The sequence below is a fragment of the Callithrix jacchus genome, chromosome 9 (genome assembly GCF_049354715.1).
Source record: "Callithrix jacchus isolate 240 chromosome 9, calJac240_pri, whole genome shotgun sequence".
In the NCBI taxonomy this organism is placed as follows: Eukaryota; Metazoa; Chordata; class Mammalia; order Primates; family Cebidae; genus Callithrix; species Callithrix jacchus.
This window is the reverse complement of record NC_133510.1, coordinates 116273008-116295516: the sequence shown is the minus strand read 5'-3', so window position 1 is coordinate 116295516 and position 22509 is coordinate 116273008. Positions and strand designations below refer to the sequence as shown.

At 51.8% G+C, this 22509-nt stretch overlaps 2 protein-coding genes across 27 annotated transcripts in view; one reads left to right on the top strand and one right to left on the bottom strand.

Annotated features, from left to right (window-relative positions):
* The window catches only part of SLC8B1 (solute carrier family 8 member B1), a 37385-nt gene extending 17761 nt beyond the window's left edge, over positions 1–19624 (top strand). For 6 of the 14 annotated variants that reach the window (XM_054238932.2, XM_054238934.2, XM_054238933.2 and 3 more), the window contains 8 exons: positions 1158–1217; positions 1502–1632; positions 2357–2498; positions 7332–7453; positions 9820–9973; positions 10738–10818; positions 13178–13242; positions 18435–19624. In XM_054238932.2, the coding sequence (XP_054094907.1) occupies positions 1158–1217; positions 1502–1632; positions 2357–2498; positions 7332–7453; positions 9820–9973; positions 10738–10818; positions 13178–13242; positions 18435–18632 (953 nt within the window). In that variant the 3' untranslated portion in view covers positions 18633–19624. Of the gene's footprint in view, positions 1–1157; positions 1218–1501; positions 1633–2356; positions 2499–7331; positions 7454–9819; positions 9974–10657; positions 10819–13177; positions 13243–18434 lie in introns of all 14 variants that reach the window. The other 8 variants (XM_078337386.1, XM_078337387.1, XM_078337385.1 and 5 more) reach the window with 6 other exon arrangements.
* Positions 19625–19797: 173 nt separating this feature from the next.
* The window catches only part of TPCN1 (two pore segment channel 1), a 75315-nt gene continuing 72603 nt past the window's right edge, over positions 19798–22509 (bottom strand). For all 13 annotated transcript variants that reach the window (XR_013522137.1, XR_013522139.1, XR_013522138.1 and 10 more), the window contains one exon: positions 19798–22351. Coding sequence is in view for 10 of the 13 variants with exons in the window: in XM_002753081.5 (XP_002753127.1) it covers positions 22235–22351 (117 nt within the window). In the remaining 3 variants the exon portion in view is untranslated. The remainder of the gene's footprint in view (positions 22352–22509) is intronic.

Sequence of the window (22509 nt, the reverse complement as noted above, 5' to 3'; positions counted from 1 at the left end):
ACGTTTACACATGTGCAACACAAATACACATCTGAAACATACATGCACATGCATACACAGATAACATACAAACATGTGCACACACAACACACAAAAATGCATGCATATATGCAGTGCACATATAGAGACATGCACACACTCTACAAATATGTGCACATGACATAAGTATATTCACACATACACAACATGCATACACAAATATGTATATATACACCACACACATGCAACACAGATACATGCGCATACATGTAACACATACAAATACAAGCATGCACATACACAACACACAAAAACATAAATGTACAACATATATACAAATTCATGCACACATACATAACACAAATACATGCACATACATACATAACACACACAAATACATACATACACCAATACACAATATGCAGTACATATACACAAACACATACACAGCACATATACAAATACATGCACACACATACATAACACATGCACACAACACACTCAGAGGCAGCATCAGGGCTAGAGCAGACTCCTCACCGGAGGAGGGCCGTTTTCCTTAGGGGCCCCAGGCCTCAGCATCCACAGGCCTCCTGAGAAAAGAAAAATAGTATGGGTTCCAGATTCTGGAAAAGACAACACTGAGGTCAGTAAGTGTCTGAGTTGTGTCTTCAGATGCCCCTGTTAACTTTAGCATTAGAGCTACGTGCTTCCATTTGGCCGTGTTTGGTGAGTTAGACTTTCTCACTGTGAAGGAGTTCTCGAGCATGCAGGCAGACTGCTAGAAATCCAAAATAAAGAGGGCCTGGACATGGCTGGAGCAGTGACTCAGGCCTGTAATGCCAGCACTTTGGGAGGCTGAGGCAGGTGAACTGCTGAGGCCAGGAGTTTGAGACCAGCCTGGCCAACATAGCAAGATCCCATCTCTAAAAAAGTTTTTTTTTTAATTAGCTGGGGATAGTCTCAGCTACTCAGGAGGCTGAAGTGGGAGGATTGAGTGAGCCCAGGAGGCCAAGGCTGCAGTGAGCCGTGATCACGTCACTGCACTCCAGCCTGGGTGGCAGAGAAAGCTCCTGTCCCACATAACTAAGTAAATAAGACTTGGCAGCTTACCCCCGCTCTGTCCCAGCGGTGCCCCTCGAGAAGGGTCTGGGTTCTGCAGCTGAGCCTCTCTCCTGCAGAGATCCTCTCGGACTCTGAGGAGGACCGGGTGTCTTCTAATACCAACAGCTATGACTACGGTGAGTTCACGCTCTGTGCTTAGCTAGAGTGGGGGTACCAGGGCTAGGCTGGGGTGGAAAGATGGAGCCCTCCAAGACCTGGGTTCCAGGAATGAGGCTGCGAATCGGCCCTATATCTCACTGCAGCTCAGATGAGCCAAGGGCCAGGGTCATCTGCCCTCTGCTGGGCACTGGACTTTGCCTTCTCCCCTAGGGCTGGGAAGACTGGTGGGGTGGGAGCGGGGAGGGCTTCCTGGAGGTCAGGTCAGCCACAGGCACACCTCACCACCCACCCCTACACGTAGGTGATGAGTACTGGCCGCTGCTGTTCTACCAGGAGACCACGGCGCAGATCCTGGCCCGGGCCCTCAACCCTCTGGATTATATGAAGTGGAGGAGGAAGTCAGCATACTGGAAAGCCCTCAAGGTGTTCAAGGTAGGAGGGGACCTGGAGCCAGGCTCACAGCCTAGTGACAGTGGCAAGACAGTGGCTACTGTACCCTCTCCAGCTGTACGAGAGGGAGGGCCTGGGGTCCGCTGAGACCCTCTCAGAATACATGGGGAAACTGAGGCATGGAGCTTGGCTGATGACTTGACCTGGGGCTCTGCCCTCCAGCGGCCCCCAAAGACATCCATATCCCAACCCCTGGAGCCTGGGAAGATGCTGCCGTCAGGGCAGAAGGGCCTTTCCAGACGTGATGGAAGATCCGCAGATAAGCCTGGCTTATCCAGTGGCCGTGTCATCACAAGGTTGGCACAGAGAAAGAGGGAAACAGGAGGGGCAGAGTCAGAGACTGGGAAGTGGCCACAGAAGCACAGGGTAGAATGATGTGGGGTCAGGAAGGCAGGTGGCCTCTGGAAGCTGGAAGGACCCTCATGCTCCCCTAGAGCTTCCAGAAGGAGCACCCCCTGCTGACAACTTGACCTCGGGACTTCTGCCCTCTAGAACTGTCCAAGAATACATTTGTGCTGTTAAGAGTCACTCTGTTTTTGGTCATTTGTGCCAGTAGCCAGAGGCACCCAGGTGCTTAGCCTAGGATCTGCCTACGGTCGACTCTTGGCAACAAACAGCCAAGCTCTTGAGTCACTGAAGTCCGTCTGTGGCTGGCTGGGACTCAGGCTTCCCTGTGGACACCCTCCCACCTTCGCCTCCTTGACAGCTGCCCGTGGAGTTCCTGCTGCTCCTCACCGTCCCCGTCGTGGACCCGGACAGGGATGACCGGAACTGGAAACGGCCCCTCAACTGTCTGCATCTGGTTATCAGCCCCCTGGTCATCATCCTGACCCTGCAGTCGGGGACCTGTGAGTATCCCCACCCCAGGCCAACCCACCTTCCTCCTCCTTCCCATGTTCTGCAGTTTTGTTCCACCCAGGCTGGAGTGCAGTGGCACAATCGCAGATCACTGCAACCTCCCTCTGCCTCTTGGGTTCAAGCGATCCTCCCACCTCAGCCTCCTAGGCAGCTGGGATTACATGTGTGGCCACCACACCTGGCTAATTTTTGTATTTTTCGTAGAGACGGGGTTTCACCATGTTGGTCAGGCTGGTCTTGAACTCCTGACCTCAAGTGATCGGCCCACCTCGGCCTCCCAAAGTGCTGGGATTATAGGTGTGAGCCACCGCACTCGGCCAGTGGAGTTTTCATCTCAACCACACCAGGGAGGTTTTGGCTGGAGGTGGAAACCTGGACGTACAGCAGGTGCTTAATGTGTGCTTGTGCCATAAGGGGTCACCAGCCTGGAAGTTCTCCCAGGAAGTTCGTCCTCCTGCAGTCAGTTGGTCCCATCCTGCTGGCCCCAGATGGAGGCTGCAAACAGGTGACCCCTGGGCCACGTCTAGCTCTCTGGCTTGTTTGCCTGCATTTAAAAATTGGGGGATTTTACATTAAAATCTGGATTTTGGCTTCTCAAGATCCTGAAGCCACATTCCTGAAGGCAAAACTGGCTGGAGCAAGAAGGGGCACCCGCTATGGGGTGTCTGCGACGCAAATCATCACAGTACCCTCCACTGCCTGCTGGGTGCCCCGGGCTGAGCTTCCTTCCCTCATTTGTGCAACCTGGCTGGTCCCCACTGGCATTTGAATTGTCCCCATCTGCCCCAGAATGGCCTTTTCTTTCTTGCCCTTCTATGGTGGAGGAAATGCTCAGGCTTCTTGTTCCACGTCTTATAGCTTCTGCTACCCAGGTTTCTTCCTGTTGTCTAACTTTAGTATCTCTCTCGGCCTGTTTCCTCGCTATCATCTGGGTTCCTCCCCCTCAGCCCAGAGCGTTGCTTGAAGGTAGGGGTAGGACTGTGGTGTAGATGCATGGCTGGGCGTGGCATTGTGTGCTGTAACAGTCAGTGTCAGGATGAAACTCCACTGGGATGAAATGGCCGCCCTGCCACATTTTCTGTGAATTTTCCCCCTGGTTTATGGGAGGATGAAGGCCTGGAGGAAAGGAGAATAGGAGGTGAGGAGAAGGAGGCGAGGTGATTGATATGGAGTACCTCAGAGCTGAAAAGAGCCACCCCCTAGGGCTGTCTGGTTCATCACAGCCCATTGGAGGGAATCATTCTCCATCTATTCTCCATGGAGCTGGGAAGCCTTGCCTTTCAGGCTTGGCTTGCTTTTCCAAGCCTTGTGGCTTCCTGGCTTCCTTCCTTCCTTCCTTCTTTCCTTCCTTCCTTCCTTCCTTCCCTCCCTCCCTCCCTCCTTCCTCCTTCCTTCCTTTCTTCCTTTCTTCCTTCCCTCCTTCCTTCTTCCCTCCCTTCCTCCCTCCCTCCCTCCCTTTTCTAAGCATTGTGTCTTCCTGCCTGCCTGCCTTCCCTCCCTCCCTCCCTCCTTCCCGTCCTTCCTCCCTCCCTCCCTTCCTTCCTTCCCTCCCCCCTCCCTCCCTTCCTTCCTTCCCTTCTTTCTTCCTTCCTTCCTTCTCTCCTTCCTCCCTTCCTCCTTTCCTCCCTTCTTCCCTTCCCTCTCCCTCCCTCCTTCACTCCTTCCTTCCCTTCCTCCCTTTGTCCCTTCCCCTTCCTGCCTTCTTCCCTCCCTCCCTCCCCTCCTGCCTTCCCTTCTTCCCTTCTTCCTTTCTTCCTTCCTTCCTTCTTTCCTTCCTTCCTTCCTTCCTCCCTTCCTCCCTTTCTCCCTTCCCCTCCTTTCCTCCCTTCCTCCCTTCCCTTCCTTCCTTCCTTCCCTCTCTTCCTTTCTTTCCTTCCTTATTTATTTTTTGAGATGGAGTCTGACTGTCACCCAGGCCTGAGTGCAATGGTGTGATCTCAGCTTACTATCACCTCTGCCTCCAGGGCTCAAGTGATTCTCCTGCCCCAGCCTCCCAAGTAGCTGAGATTGCAGGCACCTGCCACCATGCCCAGCTAATTTTTGTATGCGTTGTGGCCTCTTAAAAGAGTGATTCCCACACATCAGTCATTCACAGACCATCCCACACATCAGTCATTCACAAACCATCTTCTCGATTTTTCTCTTACTCTTTACTATTACATTTGATATTTTTCTTGTTTTTCTTGAGACCGAATCTCACTGTGTTGCCCGGGCTGAAGTGCAATGGCACAATCTTGGCTCACTGCAACCTCTGCCTCTGGGGTTCAAGCAATTCTCCTGCCTCAGCCTCCTGAGTAGCTGGGACTACAGGTACCTGCCACCACACCCAGCTAATTTTTGTATTTTTAGTAGAGATGGGGTTTCACCATGTTGTCCAGGCTGGTCTCGAACTCCTGACCTCAGGTTTACCCACCTCCGCCCCCCAAAGGCTGGGATTACAGGTGTGAGCCACGGCACCCGGCCACATTTGATAGTTGTCTTAAATTAGCTCGTTATGTTGTCCAGGCTGGTCCTGAACTCCTGACCTCAGGTTTACCCGCCTCCGCCCCCCAAAGGCTGGGATTACAGGTGTGAGCCACGGCACCCAGCCACATTTGATAGTTGTCTTAAATTAGCTCGTTATGTTGTCCAGGCTGGTCCTGAACTCCTGACCTCAGGTTTACCCACCTCTGCCCCCCAAAGGCTGGGATTACAGGTGTGAGCCACGGCACCCGGCCACATTTGATAGTTGTCTTAAATTAGCTCGTTATGTTGTCCAGGCTGGTCCTGAACTCCTGGACTCCATTGAGTATTTGGGACTTCAGGCACAGACTACTGCACCCAGCTTCAGATTTTTCTTTTACGGCAAATTTGTTGAAAAGGAAACTGTGTCACCTGCATCAATAAGAAACTGTAGTGGAAATGCATCATTTCCAGTAAATTCAAGGTAACTGCAAAAACAAACACAATAAAAGTAAACCACCAGCCAGGCATGGTGGCTCATGCCTGTAATCCCAGCACTTTGGAGGCCGAGTCAGGAAGATCACTTGAGGTCAGGAGTTTGAGACCAGCCTGACCAACATGACGAAACGCTGTCTCTACTAAAAATACAAAAATTAGCCAGATGTGCTGGCGGGCATCTGTAATCCCAGCTACTCAGAAGGCTGAGACAGGAGAATCGCTTGAACCCAGGAGGCAGAGGCTGCAGTGAGCTGAGACTGCACTACTGCATTCCAGCCTGGGTGACAGAGCGAGACCCTGTCACAAAAAAAGAAGAAAAAAAAAAGTAAACCACCGTACTTGGTCCTCCTGAGTCAAGCGATGAGCTGGAAGCCTGTACTAGGGAGAACAGCAGGTGTGTGAGATGTTCAAGTCCCGTTAGCACCTAATGGGAACTTTCCTTGATGCAATGATGGAGCTGAAGACGGAATCCCTTTCCTGAGACGTGGCTCTGCAGCGGATAGTGTCTTGACCACTTAACACCATCTAGTGATAGCAGGTCCCCCCTGGGGAAAGGCTGGTTCTGGCTAAAGCACTCTTGACCCCCTTCTGGGCTGAGCACTGTCTAGAGAAAACCCCTGGACTGGCTCCCAGCCCGAGAGGGTGCTGTGACTCAAGATGAGCCTCCCCCTTCTCCAGTCATCCCCCGAGAGGCATCTTTGTAAAGTGCTGCTTTTCATATGTTGTAGTCGCTCCTCCACTCAAAGACCTCCATGGCTCCCCAGTGCCTCTTGGGAAAAGTCCATGGCTCTCATTGTGTAGTGGTGTGATCTCGGCCCCCTGTAGCCTCTGCCTCCCAGGTTCAAGAGATTCTCTTGCCTCAGTCTCCCAAGTAGCTGGGATTACAGGCGTGCACCACCATGCCTGGCTAATTTTTCTATTTTTAGTAGAGATGAGGTTTCGCCATGTTGGCCAGGCTGGTCTCAAACTCCTGACCTCCAGGCGATCTGCCTGCCTCCGTCTCCCAAGTGCTGGGATTACAGGTGTGAGCCACCATACCCGGCCAAGGCCTTGAGACTCTGAGCCTGCTGCCTCCTACAGCCTTTTCTGTGCTATTCCTGGCACAGATCTGCTTGATTCCATCCTACCCGACTCCCCTCTCTCCACAAAGCCCTTACACTCCTCTGCTTAACACTCAGCTCAGATTCTCAGTGTCTTCACGCCCCAGCCACCTCCTAAAATTCCCCTAGCACAGGAGTGACAAATACATGGAAAGGGCTTCCAACCCAGGCATCTGGATCCAAAGCCAGCACTATAGGTAAAACCCCATGCTGGCAAAATGATCTCATGAGCTGGGACCTGAAGTCCCAGCTACTCAGGAAGCTGAGGTGGGAGAATGGCTTGAGCCTAGGAGTCTGAGGCTGTAGTGAGTTGTAATTGTGGCACTGCACTGCAGCCTGAGTGACAGAGCGAGACCCTGTCTCAAAAAAAGAATAAATAAAATAAATTCCTTTTGAAAATCACCCATAATGTGTTCTACACAATTTTGTGTGTTCAGCCCGCTCACATAATTCTTTTTCTTTTCTTTTCTTTTCTTTCTTTTTTTTTTTTTGAGATAAGGTCTCACTCTGTTGCCCAGGCTGGAGTGCAGTGGTGTGATTTCAGTTCACTGCAACCTCCACCTCCCAGGACTCAAGTGATCCTCCCACCTCAGCCTCCCAAGTAGCTGGGACCAGAGGTGCCCACCACCACGTCCAGCTAAGTCTCAGGCACATAGGAAGTGCCTACCTGACATCCAAACAGTCCATTCTAAGTGGGTGTTATCTGCAGAAATCAGCCCCAGAACCCCTCTGTCATTCTGAGGCAGCTGGGAGGATACCAGCTCCCTTTCTGTCCCTTTGTAGATGGTGTCTATGAGATAGGCGGCCTCGTTCCTGTCTGGGTCGTGGTGGTGATCGCAGGCACAGCCTTGGCTTCAGTGACCTTTTTCGCCACATCCAATAGCCAGACCCCCAGGCTTCACTGGGTAAGAAGCCCGGGCTCTCCCGGTGCAGGGAGGGGGATGCTGAGGTCACCCAGGCAGATGTCCTGCCTGCATCTGGGAGGCACTTAGAGCAGTCTGGTCAGGAGTCACACAGTGACAGGTAACTGAACTTTTGAGAGTTTCTGTATCTGCACAGGGTTTGGTTGTTTTGGTAATAGCTTTATTTTGGTGAGATGTGATTCACATACCATACAATTTACCCATTGAAAGTATCCAAGTTAATGGTTTTTGTTATAGTTACAGAGTTGTGTAATCATCACCACAATCAGTTTTAGAGAATTTCATCACCCCGAAAAGAGATCTCATGCCCATGAGTCACTCCCATTTCCCCACCCCCTGTATAGACCCTGCCAACTGCAACTCCACTCTCTGTCTCTATGGGTTTGCCTGTCACGGGCATTTTATATAAATAGAATCCTACAATATGTGATTTCCTTGTTTTTGAGATGGGGTCTCCCTCTGTTGTCCGGGCTACAGTGCAGTGGTGCAATCATAGCTCACTGCAGCCTCGACCTCCTGGGCTGAAGCTATCCTCCCACCTCAGCCTCCCAAGTAGATGGGACTACAGGTGTGAGCCGCCACCATGCCCAGCTAATTTTTGTGTTTTTTTGTAAAGACGAGGTCTCACTATGTTGTCCATACAACTCTCAAACTCCTGGCATCAAGCAATCCTCCCGCCTCAGCCTCCAAAAGTGCCAGGATTACAGGCGTGAGCCACTGCACCCAGCGCTGGGTTTCTAAAGACTTTCTAGGGGTAGAATGGCACGGCCTTTGTGGGTGTCTTTTTCTATTCTCTCTAGTCTAGGCACTCTAAGGAATATTTAGACAGTTTGTCCAGAGACTTTTTTCCTTAAAAGTTTACTTAATATTAAATCAGCTGGGTGTGGTGGTGCGTGCCTATAATTCCAGCTACTTAGGAGGCTGAGGCAGGAGATCGCTTGAACCCAGGGAGGCAGAGGTTGCAGTGAGCTGAGATGCACCATGGCACTCCAGCCTGGGTGACAGAACGAGACTCCATCTCAAAAAAGAAGAAAAAAAAATATTTTTATTTTGGTGGGTGTGGTGGCTCACTCCTATAATCCCAGCACTTTGGGAGACCAAGGTGAGTGGATCACCTGAGGTCAGGAGTTCAAGACCAGCCTGGCCTACATGTCAAAACCCTGTCTCTACTGAAAATACAAAAATTATCCAGGTGTGGTGGCGGGCACCTGTAATCTCAGCTACTTGGGTGGCTGAGGTGGGAGAATCGCCTGAACCCAGGAGGCAGAGGTTGCAGTGAGCTGAGATCCCACCACTGCATTCCAGTCTGAGTGACAGAGTGAGACATCGTCCTAAAAAAAAAGTTTACATAAAATTTTCATTTTTTAGTACTTAATGATTTTTAAATATTTTAGCTTTTACTTTTAGAAACTCTCAGTGAATGTCCTAACCGAAGGGTGTTGAATTTTCAGCAAATGGATCATTTAGGGAAGTTGCCTTTTACTACTTAGGGAAAATTGTCTTTCACTATTTTTTCAAGTACCGATGTGTGCCACGACGTGGATGACCCTTGCAAACATGCTGCTGAGTGAGAGAAGACACTAGCGGAGGATCACACACTGTGGCATTCCATTGATGTGGAATGAACACGAGGCAGAGAGCAGAGGCAGAGAACAGAGTAGTGGTCGTGTTGGGCTGGAGGGGTAGGGATGGGGAGTGTCTGCTAATGAGTTACAGGGATGCTTTTTGGGATATTGGGTGGTATTTGGTTCAGAGACTGGAAATCTATTGAAAGTGATAAGAAACGCATTCCAGACAAAATAATTTTTTTTTTAATAAATGAAAGGGAATTTTTGTTTTGTTTTGTTTTTGAGACAGAGTCTCACTCTGTCACCCAGGCTGGAGTGCAGTGGCATGATCTAGGCTCACTGCAACCTCCACCTCCTGGATTCAAGCAATTCTCCTGCTTCAGCCTCTCCAGTAGCTGGGATTACAGGCATGTGACACCACCCCAACTAATATTTGTATTTTTAGTAGAGACAAGGTTTCACCATATTGGCCAGGCTGGTCTCAAACTCCTGACCTCAGGTGATCCACCCGCCTCAGCCTCCCAAAGTGCTGGGATTACAGGCGTGAGCCACCACACCCAGCCTGAAAGGGAGTTTATTAAGGAAAAAAGAAAATAATATTGAACTCACATTTTATTGAGCACGTACTATGTGCAGGCACCAATGCATATAGTACCATGTTTTATGCTCATAACAAGCTCATGAGGTAGATGCTATCATCCCATTTCACAGGTGAGGAACTGAGGCTGTGTTCCTGTTGGAGCTGGCCTTGGTCCCATCAGCAAATCATTCCCTCCGCAGCTCTTTGCTTTCCTGGGCTTTCTGACGAGTGCCCTGTGGATCAACGCAGCCGCCACAGAGGTGGTGAACATCCTGCGGTCCCTGGGCGTGGTCTTCCGGCTGAGCAACACCGTGCTGGGGCTCACACTGCTGGCGTGGGGGAACAGCATTGGAGGTGACTCAGGGCCGGGTGGGGTTGAGTGGTGGTGAGCACAGCCACATCTTAGCCCTTTCCTCCCCCAGCCAAGTCTCATCTGGGCAGTTGTCCAGGATGTCTGCCCTCTGTACCTGTGCAGTGTCCCTGTCACTGTGGAGTGAACAGCATCAGGGTGAGGTGGTTGACTGACTACAGTTGAAACAAGAAACACTGTAGAGGCCCCTGCCTCTTCCCCACCCTCTGATGTGGGGATACTCGGTGGCTCCCAGAGTTCAGGCTGGACCTGGAGCCCACTGCGGCCCACCCTGGTTGATGTGCACGTGGTGTGTGACATGCAGGCCTGTGTGACATACATACATGCGTACATATACCCTTCCCTAGCTGCAGCAGCCAGGTATGGTTGGCCAGGTTAGGCACTGCTTGAGAGCATCCAGACGAGAGGATAAGGGAGCTGCAATGTAGCCCTCACCTTTTTGGGCACCTTCTTTTAATTCACATGGAGGTGCTGTGCATGTTAGCAGCAGACGAGACTTTGAAAAATTGGTAGCCTCGTTTTTCGTACCTGCAGTCATTCCTGGTGGGAAAGAGTGGGGTAAAGGAATTAAGGAGGGAAGTGTGCCTTCCCAGATGCTGTGCCCCCTCACACAGCACCCCACCAGGCCCATGTGGGCATCCATCCGTGTTTGTTGCCTGAATGACCAGGGGTGACAATGAAGGCATGGATGACCCGGGAGGCCCTGGGAAGCGACTCACCGATGCAGGGCCCTCTTGTTCCCACGCAGATGCCTTCTCGGATTTCACGCTGGCCCGCCAGGGCTACCCTCGGATGGCATTCTCCGCCTGCTTTGGTGGCATTATCTTCAGTATCCTTTGAGGTCTGTTGTTGGCCTTGGTGCTCGTGTCACAGCCACGGGTGGGCGGTGGTCTGTGCCCCACCCTGGGGATTGGCTCTCAGTGTAACACCTGGGGCAGGTAACGGGGTTGCCCAAGCCTCAGGCTCCAAGGCTTTAAAATAGGGATTTGGGTCAGGCACGGTGACTCACGCCTGTAATCCCAGGACTTTGGAAGCCTGAGGCGGATGGATGGATCACAAGGTCAGGAGCTCAAGACCAGCCTGGCCAACATAGTGAAACCCTGACTATACTAAACATACAAAAAATTAGCTGGGCATGGTGGTGGGTGCCTGTAATCCCAGCTACCCCGGAGGCAGAGGTTGCAGTGAGTGGAGATCGTGCACTCCAGCCTGGGCTACAGAGCAAGTCTCTGTCTCAAAAAAAAAATAGGGATTTGGGGAATGCTAACCTCCTAGGGGTGTTGTTAGGGTCCAGTGAGGTGGATGAAATTCTTGGCCCCTGGTAAGAGCTCAGCAGACGGAACTATTATTGTTAGGACAGTGGTGTGATAAGCAGGTGCCCGCAGGTGGGTCTGTGTATCTTATGGAAGACCCTCTCTCTCGTGCTTATAGGGACATGTCGTGGTCTATCTTAGGGGTTGGCAGACTTTTTCTAAAAGGGCCAGAGAATCTTTTTTTTTTTTTTGAGACAGAGTCCTGCTCTGTCACCAAGCTGGAATGCAGTGGCACGATCTTGGCTCGCTCTAACCTCCGCCTCCAGGGTTAAGTGATTCTCCTGCCTCAGCCTCCCCAGTAGCTGGGACTGCAGGCGCGCACCACCACACCCAGCTGATTTTTGTTATTTTTAGTAGAGACAGGGTTTCACCATGTTGGCTTGGCTGTTCTCAAACTCCTGCCCTCAAGTGGTCTGCTGGCCTCAGCCTCCCAAAGTGCTGGGATTCAGGTGTGAGCCATGGCACCCAGCCCAAAGAATAAATATCTTAGACTTTGGGTGTCATGCAGGCGGTTTTGTAGCTACTCAACTCTGCTGCTGTAGTGCAGAAACAGGCACAGACAATCTGTAAGTGAATAGGCTTGGCTGTGTTCCAATAAAACTTTATTTATAAAAGCAGTTAGTGGCCTAAATTTGTCCAGAGGGCTGATGTTTGTCAACTTTTGGTCTATATAGAAAAGAGATTCAGCCAGCATGGGGCTGTGAAGAGAAAGAGCTTTGAAACCAAATGGTTGTGGGTTTCAGGCAGTGCCCAGCACACAGCAGGCATTCGGCCAGCAGTGGATACCGTTGGCTGCTAAGGAAAGAAAGATGTTCACACAGCGTCTGAAGGGCAGCTCTCTCCAGGCTCCATGGTGACAGCCTCAGCAGGGGCTGCGGCGTGAGCAGCTGGCTGGCAAAACTCAGGCTAACTGCGGGGACCTGGACGCCTGCCCTTTTAACTCCCAGACGGAGCAGGGCTCTTGGTGGCCCTTTTGTTCCCACTGAGGCTTCCTCCTGGCTTTCAGGCTACAGCCTCGCCTGACCTGCAAGGTTGGCTGGGAAGGAGGAAGCCCTGAATGACTCCTAGAGATGGCCTTGACCCACACACTATCACCAATTCAGGGACTAGGGACTGGGCAGTCCCTTCACCTCTCCTGGCCTCGGTTTCCCCACCTGCTGAGTGCTTACATGTGCCAAGCATTCCTGGCACCCTAAGGTATTCGATCCTTAGAGACTGAGCGGGACATGTACTCATATACCCATCTTAAAGGCCTAAACAGAGAGGGTCTCCTCAGATAGAGTGTTTGGGGTGACGTGGGAATTGGGCATTGATTATAAAGAAAGCCAAGTAAGTTCATTCGTTTTTTTTTTTCTTTTCCTAATTATTAGGTTTTTAATTTTTGTAGGTCTGGGCACAGTGGTTCACACCTATAATCCCAGCACTTTCGGAGGCTGAGGCACGATGATCACTTTAGCCCAGGAATTTGAGATTAGCCTGGGCAACATAAAAAATTCTCTACAAAAAAATTCAAAGATTAGCCAGGCATGGTGGTGTATACCTGTGATCTCAGCTACTTGGGAGGTTGAGGTGGGAGAATCACTAAGCCGAGGAGTGAGTTCACACCACGGCACTTCTCTACCTCCACCCCTTCCCTCGCAGAATCATTTTTTGAGATGGGTCTCACTCTGTTGCCCAGGCTGGTCTCAAACTCCTGGCCTCTAGTGACCCTCCCACCTTGGCCTCTCAAAGTGCTGGGATTATAGGCATGAGTTGCTGCGCCTCATTTTTGCTGTGGCATCCCAAGCCCTGGGGCTGAACGCAGTAGCGGGAAGGGCCTGTGTGGCTGGGTTATGTGCAGGCCATTCCAGCAAAACTTCCTGAGCTGGGCTGCAGACATCCTCGTGGGCGTGGGGCTGGGCTGCCTGCTTCAGATCTCCCGGAGCCACACAGATGTGAAGGTGAGTGGCACAGGGCCTCATCATGTGCTGGCTCCCCGTCCTCCTCGGCCCTCTGGCAGGGGGGACCATTCCCATCCTGGCAGTTTCCACTCTCTGGAAAAGAGGACTTGTCTGTTCATGGCAAGTCTGGTTTATAGAATATTTTAAAAATATTTTGTATATAGGGTTGAAAGAAATGTTTTCCTGGTAAGATCTTAAGAGTATGTAACCAAGATGTAGCTTGAGGGGGAGGGGCAGGAAGGCCCTGGGTTTGGATCTGGGTCCCATCACTTAAATCCCTGGTTTTAAAATCACCCAATGAATTTGAGTGAGCTAGGACATCTAGGCCAGGTGCAATGGCTCATGCCTGTAATCCTAGCACCTTGGGAGGCTGAGGTGGGTGGATCACTTGAGGTCAAGAGTTCAAGACCAGCCTGGCCAACATGGTGAAACCCCATCTTTGCTAAAAATACAAAAATAAGCCAGGCATGGTGGTGCATGCCTGTAATCTCAGCTACTCCGGAGGCTGAGGAAGGGGAATCACTTGAACCCAGGAGGTAGAGGTCACAGTAAGCCAAGATCACGCCACCACACTCCTGCCTGAGTGACAGAGCGAGACTTCGTCTCAAAGAAAAAAGGAGTTAGGACATCTCTGGGCCTCAATTTCCTCCCCTATAAAATGAGGTTGATGACACCTGCCGAGCTTCCTGGACAAGCACGCAGCGGGAAGGGCCGGGCTGAGTGCTCCCCTGTGGGCAGTGCTGTGATGACAGAGAATAAAGCTGCTATCAGGGGCAGCCCCAGAAGTGGGGGCCCCGCAGACTGGAGAAGGTTCTACAACACACTGCCAATGGCAGAGGCGCCTGGGGACACAGGACACCTCCCGCCTCCTGTGTTGAAAGGAGGTAGCGGGGTGGGTCTGGGAATCTGCATTTTGAACAAGCTTCCTGGGGACCCATGCAGGTAATACATGGACTTCACTCAGGAAACTGTTTTAAAGAGGGTGGAAAATCAGACACCTAGGGCTGGGCAGGTGACAGAAATGTGTGGCTGATTTGGGTGGGCAGCATGTGGCCAGATATTCCAGGTCCTCTAGAGAAGAAATCAAGATTCCTAGGAATTTTATTCTATTTGAAAATATTGCACAGGGCACTCAAAAGCCCCAGCGTGTGAGGGAGATTGGACCCCAAGCCGCAAGCTGGCGATCCATCCCTGCATCTCTATTCTGGAGGACTGAGTCCAGAGACTCAGCAAGGAAGACAAGCTGGGGAGGGAGAGATGGCTGGGGGCTGGTTTTAAGCCTCGCCATGGGAAAGTTCTTTGAGTGTTGTGAGGCTGAAAGATGGTGCTATGAGTGGGACAGTCTCCCCTTTCTCCCAGAGGCACGAGTTGTTGAACAGGCTCTTGGCAGAGCCCATTAGCTGAGGGCAGGGTGGTTCTTTTACACCTGCCATCCCCACAAGCAAACAGCTACTCAGGGCTTGAAAAGTTTGCTTTTCTGAAAGGTAAATACCTTCTGTAAACTTGGTTGACATTCTTCATGGGTTTAATAGGTTTGATTTCATGATGGATTCTAGGGCAGTTCCAGGTAACGAGGCTTTAGGTCGCCCCTCAGGAGACCTATTTCCCCTTTTCTAGTGTGTATGTGTGTGTGTGTGTGTGTGTCCATGTCCCCGCTGCCTTTGTGCTGAGTTTAGGAAATGTGTGTGTGTGTATGATCATACACGTGTGTCCACCGCCTTAGTGCTGAGTTTAGAAAGTGTGTGTGTGTGTGTATGCTCATACCTGTGTGTCTGCCACCTTTTTGCTGAGTTTAGGACATGTGTATGTGTTTGTGTGCTCCCACACATGTCCACTGCCTTCGTGCTGAGTTTAGGAAATGCTCCCGCCATTAAGTCAAATGAGACATCCACATGGAAGGATGAATGTGGTGTTCTGTTGGTTGAAAAACACAAGTCACTTTTAAACACTTACCTATTGGATGGTCCCATTTCTGTTTTCAGAATTGATGCCCGTGCCTGTAGGTATGTGTGTCCACAGGTGTGTATAATATGGCCCCCCATGGAGAGGGAGGATAGGCATTGGTCAAGAGCTTGCACTTAGATTTGGGCTCTGTTACTTACTACTCAGTTTCTTCTCTGGGTTGGAGAGGAGAAGGATGAAGGTGTCTGTGAAGAGGAAAGACCGTGGCGCATGGCAACACCACACACAGTGCCGTGTCAAGTCTTCACTGTGTGTTGGATGCCTGCTAAATATGGAAGGAAGAGAATTGGGGAGGGGACATTTCACTCCCTTTTACTTTTCTGTACTGCTTGAAAATTTGTCAGCAACCACATGTGACATGTATACCATAGACTGTGTTAGTTTACTAGCGCTGCCATAAATGACCACAAACCAGGGGGCTGACAACAGCAGAAATTGAGTCTCTCCAGTTCTGGAGGTCACAAGTCTCAAATCAGAGCGTCGGCCGGGCAGTGCCGCCTTCAAGCTCCAGGGTAGGATCCCTCCTCGCTTCTTCCAGCTGCTGGTGGCCCCATCACTGCAGTCTCTGCTTCTGTGTTCCCACGGCCATCTCTCTCTTCTTCTTACAGAGATATAAGTCATTGGATTTAGGGGCCACCCCAAGTCCAAGATTATTTTATCTTGAAACCTTTAGCTTATTATATTTGCGAAGACCCTATTTCAAGTAAGGCCACATACTGAGGTTCTGGATGGGCATGAATTTGTGGGGGGCACTACTTATCCTACTACATAGATAAAAAGCTGCAGCTGAAATCTGCAGACCCCTCCTCAATTCTACAAAGTGGGAATTGGTGTCAGCTTTTCCTTCTCCTGCAGAGGCACCTGTCTTGTGCCTGACACTTTGGCTCTCATTCATTCATTTCTGCTGCTGTCGCTCCTTTACCCAGAAGGTAGCATCCTCCCAAGTTCCAAGTCAGTTGGAGGTGGCAGGCCCAGTGCCGCTGGGCACCTTGGACAAGTCAGTCAAATCTGAGAGTCTTGGTTTCCTCATCTGTAAAATGCAGTCCATCCTAGTACCCACTGTATAGGACTATTGTTAGATCAAAGATGACCATGCCTATTAGGCCCTTTGCACAATGCCTGGCACAGAGCAGGCACTCCATAGATACTTATTAGAGCTGCCATTTCTTCAAAAACCATATGGGCCAGACGTGGTGGCTCATGCCTGTAATCCCAGCACTTTGAGAGGCCAAGGTGGGCGGATCGCTTGAGGTCAAAAGTTTGAAACCATCCTGGCCAACATGGTGAAACCCCTCTCCACTAAAAATACAAAAAGATTTGCCAGGTATGGTGGCAGGTGCCTGTAATCCCAGCTACTTAAGAGGCTGAGGCAGGAGAATCGCTTGAACCTGGAAGGCGGAGGTTGCAGTGAGCTGAGATCATGCCACTGCACTCCAGCCTGGGCGACAAGAGCGACTCCATCTCAAAAAAAAAAAAAAATCTTAGAGATGTTTTCCATTTTATTATGAAAACTCAAACATAGAACAGTTAAAAGACTTGTATGCTAGACACACAAGATTCCCACCACCCAGACGCTACCGTTTACATTTGGCTGCCTTTGCTTTGTCTTTGTTCTCTGTCCATCTGTCTGTCCATGCCTCCACCTTTTGAGAGGGAGTCTTGCTCTGTCACCCAGGCTGGAGTGCAGTGGTGCAATCATGGGTCACTGCAACCTCCACCTCCCAGGTTCCAGTGATTCTCCTGCCTCAGCCTCCCAAGTAGCTGGGATTATAGGCACACACTGCCACACCCAGCCAATTTTTGTATTTTTAGTAGAGATGATGTTTCACCATGTTGGTCAGACTGGTCTTGAACTCCTCACCTCAAGTGATCTGCCCACCTTGGCCTCCCAAAGTGCTGGATTACAGGCATGAGCCACTGCACCCAGCCTAACGCATCCATGTTCTTTCTTGATGCACTTCACAGTAAATGGTGGACATCGACTTGTGCTCGTCATTAACGAGTTCAGCATTACAGAGGCGATTATAATGACATCAGACATGAGGCAGGGGAGAGATACCCATGCAGGTGGACCTGGGTGAAGTTGGAAGCGAAGATTCCCTTTCCCTGCTGCTTTGGAGTCTGGAAACTTCAGGGTGTGGCCTGCCATCCCACAGGGCAGGCTGAGCTGCTGCAGGCCAGTCATCCTCAACTGGCCCTAGCTGGTGCCTCAAACATTGTGGATGCTGCATCGTTGTTGTTTTTATTTATTTCTTTTTTTGGGACAGTCTCGCTCTGTCACCCAGGCTGGAGTGCAGTGGCATGATCTCGGCTCACTGCAACCTCTGCCTCCTGAGTTCAAGTGATTCTCCTCTCTCAGCCTTCCTAGTAGCTGGAATTACAGGCATGCACCACCATGCCTGGCTAATTTTTATATTTGTAGTAGATACAGGGTTTCACCATATTGGCCAGGCTGGTCTCAAACTCTTGACCTCAAATGATCCACTCTGCCAAAGTGCTGGGATTATAGGCATGAGTCACTTTGCCTGGCCGCAATGGCACTGTTGTTGAAGCTGCGTTGTTTGAGGCTGCATTGTTGTTAGGCTGCATTGTTGAGGCTGCACTGTTGTTGAGGGTGCACTGAGGTTGCATTGTTGAAGCTGCATTGTTGAGGCTGCATTGTTGAGGGTGCATTGAGGTTGCATTGTTGTTAGGCTGCATTGTTGAGGCTGCACTGTTGAGGGTGCACTGAGGTTGCATTGTTGAAGCTGCATTGTTGAGGCTGTATTGTTGAGGCTGCACTGTTGAGCATATACTGAGGCTGCATTGAGGTTGCATTGTTGAGGCTGCATTGTTGAAGCTGCATTGTTGAGGCTGCATTGTTGAGGCTGTATTGTTGAGGCTGCACTGTTGAGAGTATACTGAGGCTGCATTGTTGAGGCTGCATTGTTGAGAGTGCATTGAGGTTGCATTGTTGAGGCTGCACTGTTGAGGGTATACTGAGGCTGTATTGTTGAGGCTGCACTGTTGAGAGTATACTGAGGCTGCATTGTTGAGGCTGCATTGTTGAGGCTGCACTGTTGAGAGTATACTGAGGCTGCATTGTTGAGGCTGCACTGTTGTTGAGGGTATACTGAGGCCGCATTGTTGATGAGGCTGCATTGCTGTTGAGGCTGCATTGTTGTGTTGGCCAGAAGTGGTGGGGGCTGTAACAGGCAGTGACCCAGCCTCTCTCCCCCATTCTTCCACAGCTGGAGCCAGACGGACTGCTGGTGTGGGTCCTGGCGGGTGCTCTGGGGCTCAGCCTCGTCTTCTCCCTGGTCTCAGTCCCACTGCAGTGCTTCAGGCTCAGCAGAGTCTACGGCTTCTGTCTGCTCCTCTTCTACCTGAACTTCCTTGTTGTGGCCCTCCTCACTGAATTTGGAGTGATTCACCTGAAAAGCATGTGATTGAAGCCTTAGTGCTGTGGCCTCACTGCAGGCAAGAGCCCCGCCCTCCTGCCAGGGGAGGCATGGGACCAGAGCATTTCTGAAGGGCTCCTGTGGGCACAAGTGCGCAGCCCTTGCTGCTGGATATCTGAGGTCACTGCTGTGAGCTGAGAGAACTGCTCTGTCCCTCTCGCTGCCAGCACCCAACAGCCTTGCCGTGGGGACTGGAAACCAGGCTTTGCTCTGGATAAGGGGTTCCAGAGAGAAGCTAGAAGCCCCCTTGAATGACCCCCAGAACCCCTCTGAGAAGGGCTAGAGTTTGGGGAAGATCGGCTGGGTGTGTTCCAGGCCATGCTGGAGGCACCTGGGCACAGGCGCTGCCCATTCCCCTTGCCTGAGCTTCAGGCCTACTAGCACCTTCTCAGGGCACAAGTGGCTGCCCGGCCCTCAGAGAATGAGGGTGGCTCAGACACCTAGGAATCAAGTCACTGAGGGCTGAGCTCCAGAGCTGCACTGTCTGCCAGAAACAGAATTCAAGACATACTTAATTTTGAATTTCTCCTTGCCATGTTTATAAAGCCAAAAGCAGCGGATGCCATTCGTGGCGATGCATTTCACTGAACCACTTGCTCCAAAAATGCCGTCAGCCCAAGGCACTGCTATGCCCACAGCTGCCACATGGGATGGAGGTCAGACGCTTCCTCTAGGATTCTGCCCCTGGCTGCCCACAACTCCTTTGTGCTGGAACCTTTGCTTCTCCAGCTGCCAAGCAGGAATCCATAGGACTGTGCCTGTGCCTCCCTCGGGGGAGTCCCTGAGCAGGCTCCAAGGCCTGTGAGCTGGGGAAGGACAGATGGGGAGCCCTCGTGCCTTCCTGCTGTCACGCAGTGACCCCGCCTTATGTTGCTGAAATAAGCAGTTCTTAGGTTTGCAACTGCCTTATGCTGGGAAAGAAAAAAATAAAACTTTTTTTCAAATAAAAAAATAATTAAAAATTTCAAATGTAGAGAAAATGATACACCCAACTTTTACCAGTTCTTCTTCACCCGGGGCCACTGGTGAGTGGCTGATCCCAGGGCAGGGCTCAGGGCGGGGCTGAGGCGGGATCCGGAATGGCCATGGCCTTGGATGGAGCCACTCTCTGCACAATACCCGAAGCCATGGAAGTCAAGAGGCAGCAGCCACGTTTACAAAGCAGAGGCTCTTTTATTAATATGCCAGAAATCCAGAGACACTGGGTTTTCTAGGTAACAAATCACTAATGTACAAAACCGTACAGCATTGCTCCCATGATCCGTACAAAATGATTGTCCGCATGGTGGAGTAAGGCTGGGGCTGTGCGAGGGGAAGCAAGGAGCTGGGGAGGGCACAGTGCCATTGCTGCCACCGCCAGGCTGAGGCCCCAGCGCCATGAGTGTCATTTGGGTGCACTCAACTGTGACATCAGGGATGAGAGGGCATCTAAGCTAGATCACATCCCAGGGCCCTCAGAGCTCACGGTCTGTGGGAGACCCCCGCTCCCTGCTTGTGGGGGGCCAGGGGTAACCCGGGGATAGCTGTCCCTAGCCTCAATGACAAGGCCACCAACCCTGGCTGGACTCTGGCCTGTTGACACTGCTACCATTGGGTATTTGTCGGGTCCTGGCCAAAACCAGGTCCTTTCTCAGGACAGGGTTGGGAGGATGGATGCACTAACTTGCTCTGAACAGGGCAGAGATGCCACTCCTCCTGGAATAGACCCTCCCACCTGGGGGTCTCAACTCCCCTGGGCGGACCCCAGGGTGCTGCTAGCCCCTCCAGGTTTCTACCCCTGGGACAGAAGGGCCCAAGCCTGAGGCCCAGATGCTAAGGTCAGAGACTCACACCTTTAGAAGCTGTCCCCTGACCCTTGCTTCCAAAATGCCCATTTCAACACACAAAAGCTAAAAGGCACCCAATTGTTCAATAAAGTTCCCTCTCTGCGAAAGGGAGGGGTTCTGGCCTGGGGCTCAATGTGGAGCTCCCGGTGATGGCCCATGGCCCTCCAGAGAGGAAGAGGACAAAGCCAGTCTGACTCCCAGAGGAATCACAGTGATTCTCAATGATTCGCTGTTTTCCCATAGGGCTGTGCTTTAAAAACAAACACCAACCACTGGACTAACTCCGTGAAGGGGAGAACCAGACCGTGTTGGCTATGGGACCTGGCTTGGTCTTGGAGGTGGTAGGGAGCAGGGGTTGGGGGACCAGGCACTGCTCCCTGGGGTCAGACCCCACCCTGCCCATTTTGTGGCTGGGAAAAGAACGAGGCCAGAGGGAGCCTGCATCCACCTGTGGCCCAGAACACCCCACAGTGCACGCGTGTCCCTCCCCTGCACCCTCCATCCTGCTGCTGCGGCTCCTGCTGTGGAACCTGTGCTGTGCTCCAGGGAAGCAGAACCAAAGCGGCCTCTGCACTGACTCTGCCTCTGTGGCCACCACCTGTCACCGCAGCTGGCAACCCTCCTACCTCCACCATGCTCGGATGTCCTACAGAGCTCCCAAAAGGTGCCGTGGCAGGGAGGAGTGGTGGATGTTAACAGAGTTCATCCAAACCTACTTCTGCACCAACCACTCCTGCTACGGAAATCTCTGGGGTGAGCAGAGGCAGGGAGGGAGGCAGCTGGGAGCTGGGCCGGGGCCATGGAGCTGCTGCGTCCCACAGGGAGCATCTCTGCTGGTCGCTCCCATTTCTAGTGCACATGTGTGAAGGACCTGCTACCAGCTTTAGCACAGTCCTTGATGCACCAAAATGTCGTTTTGCTTGAATGGGTAAATCGCAAAAGGGATTTGGTCAAGAGAGCCCATTCCAGGAAGCTGACTGGCTTACAGGCGTCAGCCCCACCTTCTGCCTCATGCCCCTTCCTCTGGGGTCTGCATCCCTCAGGCCACTGTGGAAGGATTTTCGCCAACAAGGGTTAAGCCAGAGAAGACTGGGAGAGGGTTAGCCTGTAGAGCCGAGGGAGGAGATCACTCAGTGTAACCTGCTGCCGCCTGGCACTGGCTAGCTGAGCTTTGGCCACAGGGGCAAAATCACCCCAGTTCCTCTTTCCATTAGGTCCTGGGCACTGGTCCTCGAAGAAGCGTTCCATGACATTATCATATACATTGAAATACTACCCTGGAGACTGGGGGTTCTTTCCTTCCTAAGTGGTTCTGTCCCTAAAGACACAGGAACCTGTGGCATGGGCTGCAGGCAGCAGGGGCAGGGGCAGGGATGCCATCAGGTCGGAGAGACGTGAGCCTGAAACAGCAGCACTGACAGCTTTGGACATGGCCGATGGAGTCTGGCCCATGTGGGAGGCAAGCCCCGCAGAGTCAACTGAGGGGTGAGGGGTCTCCTTGGGAAGGGGGTTCTGGAGCCTTCCACAGCAGGAACAGCTCAGACCTAGAGGCCGCACCCCACCCCTCACCAAACTGGCTTGTGGAGTTAAGGAAAACAGGGCAAGGTGGTTATAAACCAAGCCCCCTCTCGTCTGTCTGCTTTCTTCCTCTGTATAAATATTTGCATATACATGAGTATGTGTACACACGCCGCAGTTCTGGACGTCGAAGTAGAGTAATACGATTGTGTTATTGCATAGAAGAGACGGCTTTCGGGTGCTGGGCTAGGTGACGGTCTGGGAGCGCTGCCGGCTGCCTGGGGGCTGCTGGGTGGCGGACGCTGCGCTGCTGCTGAGCTGTCGCTGTTGCTCCTGCTCCCTGGCATGCTCCTCATACCACTCCTGGAGCAGAGAGCAGAGGGGGCACTGAGGTCTGCACCCCACCCCCTGCCCCACCCACCCCACAAGGTCATCGAGCTGCAGGGTCACACAGCCAACAGCATCCAGGCTGGAGGGGGCAGGGCTGCCAGCCTCATCCAGCTGGTACTGAAACTCCCCCA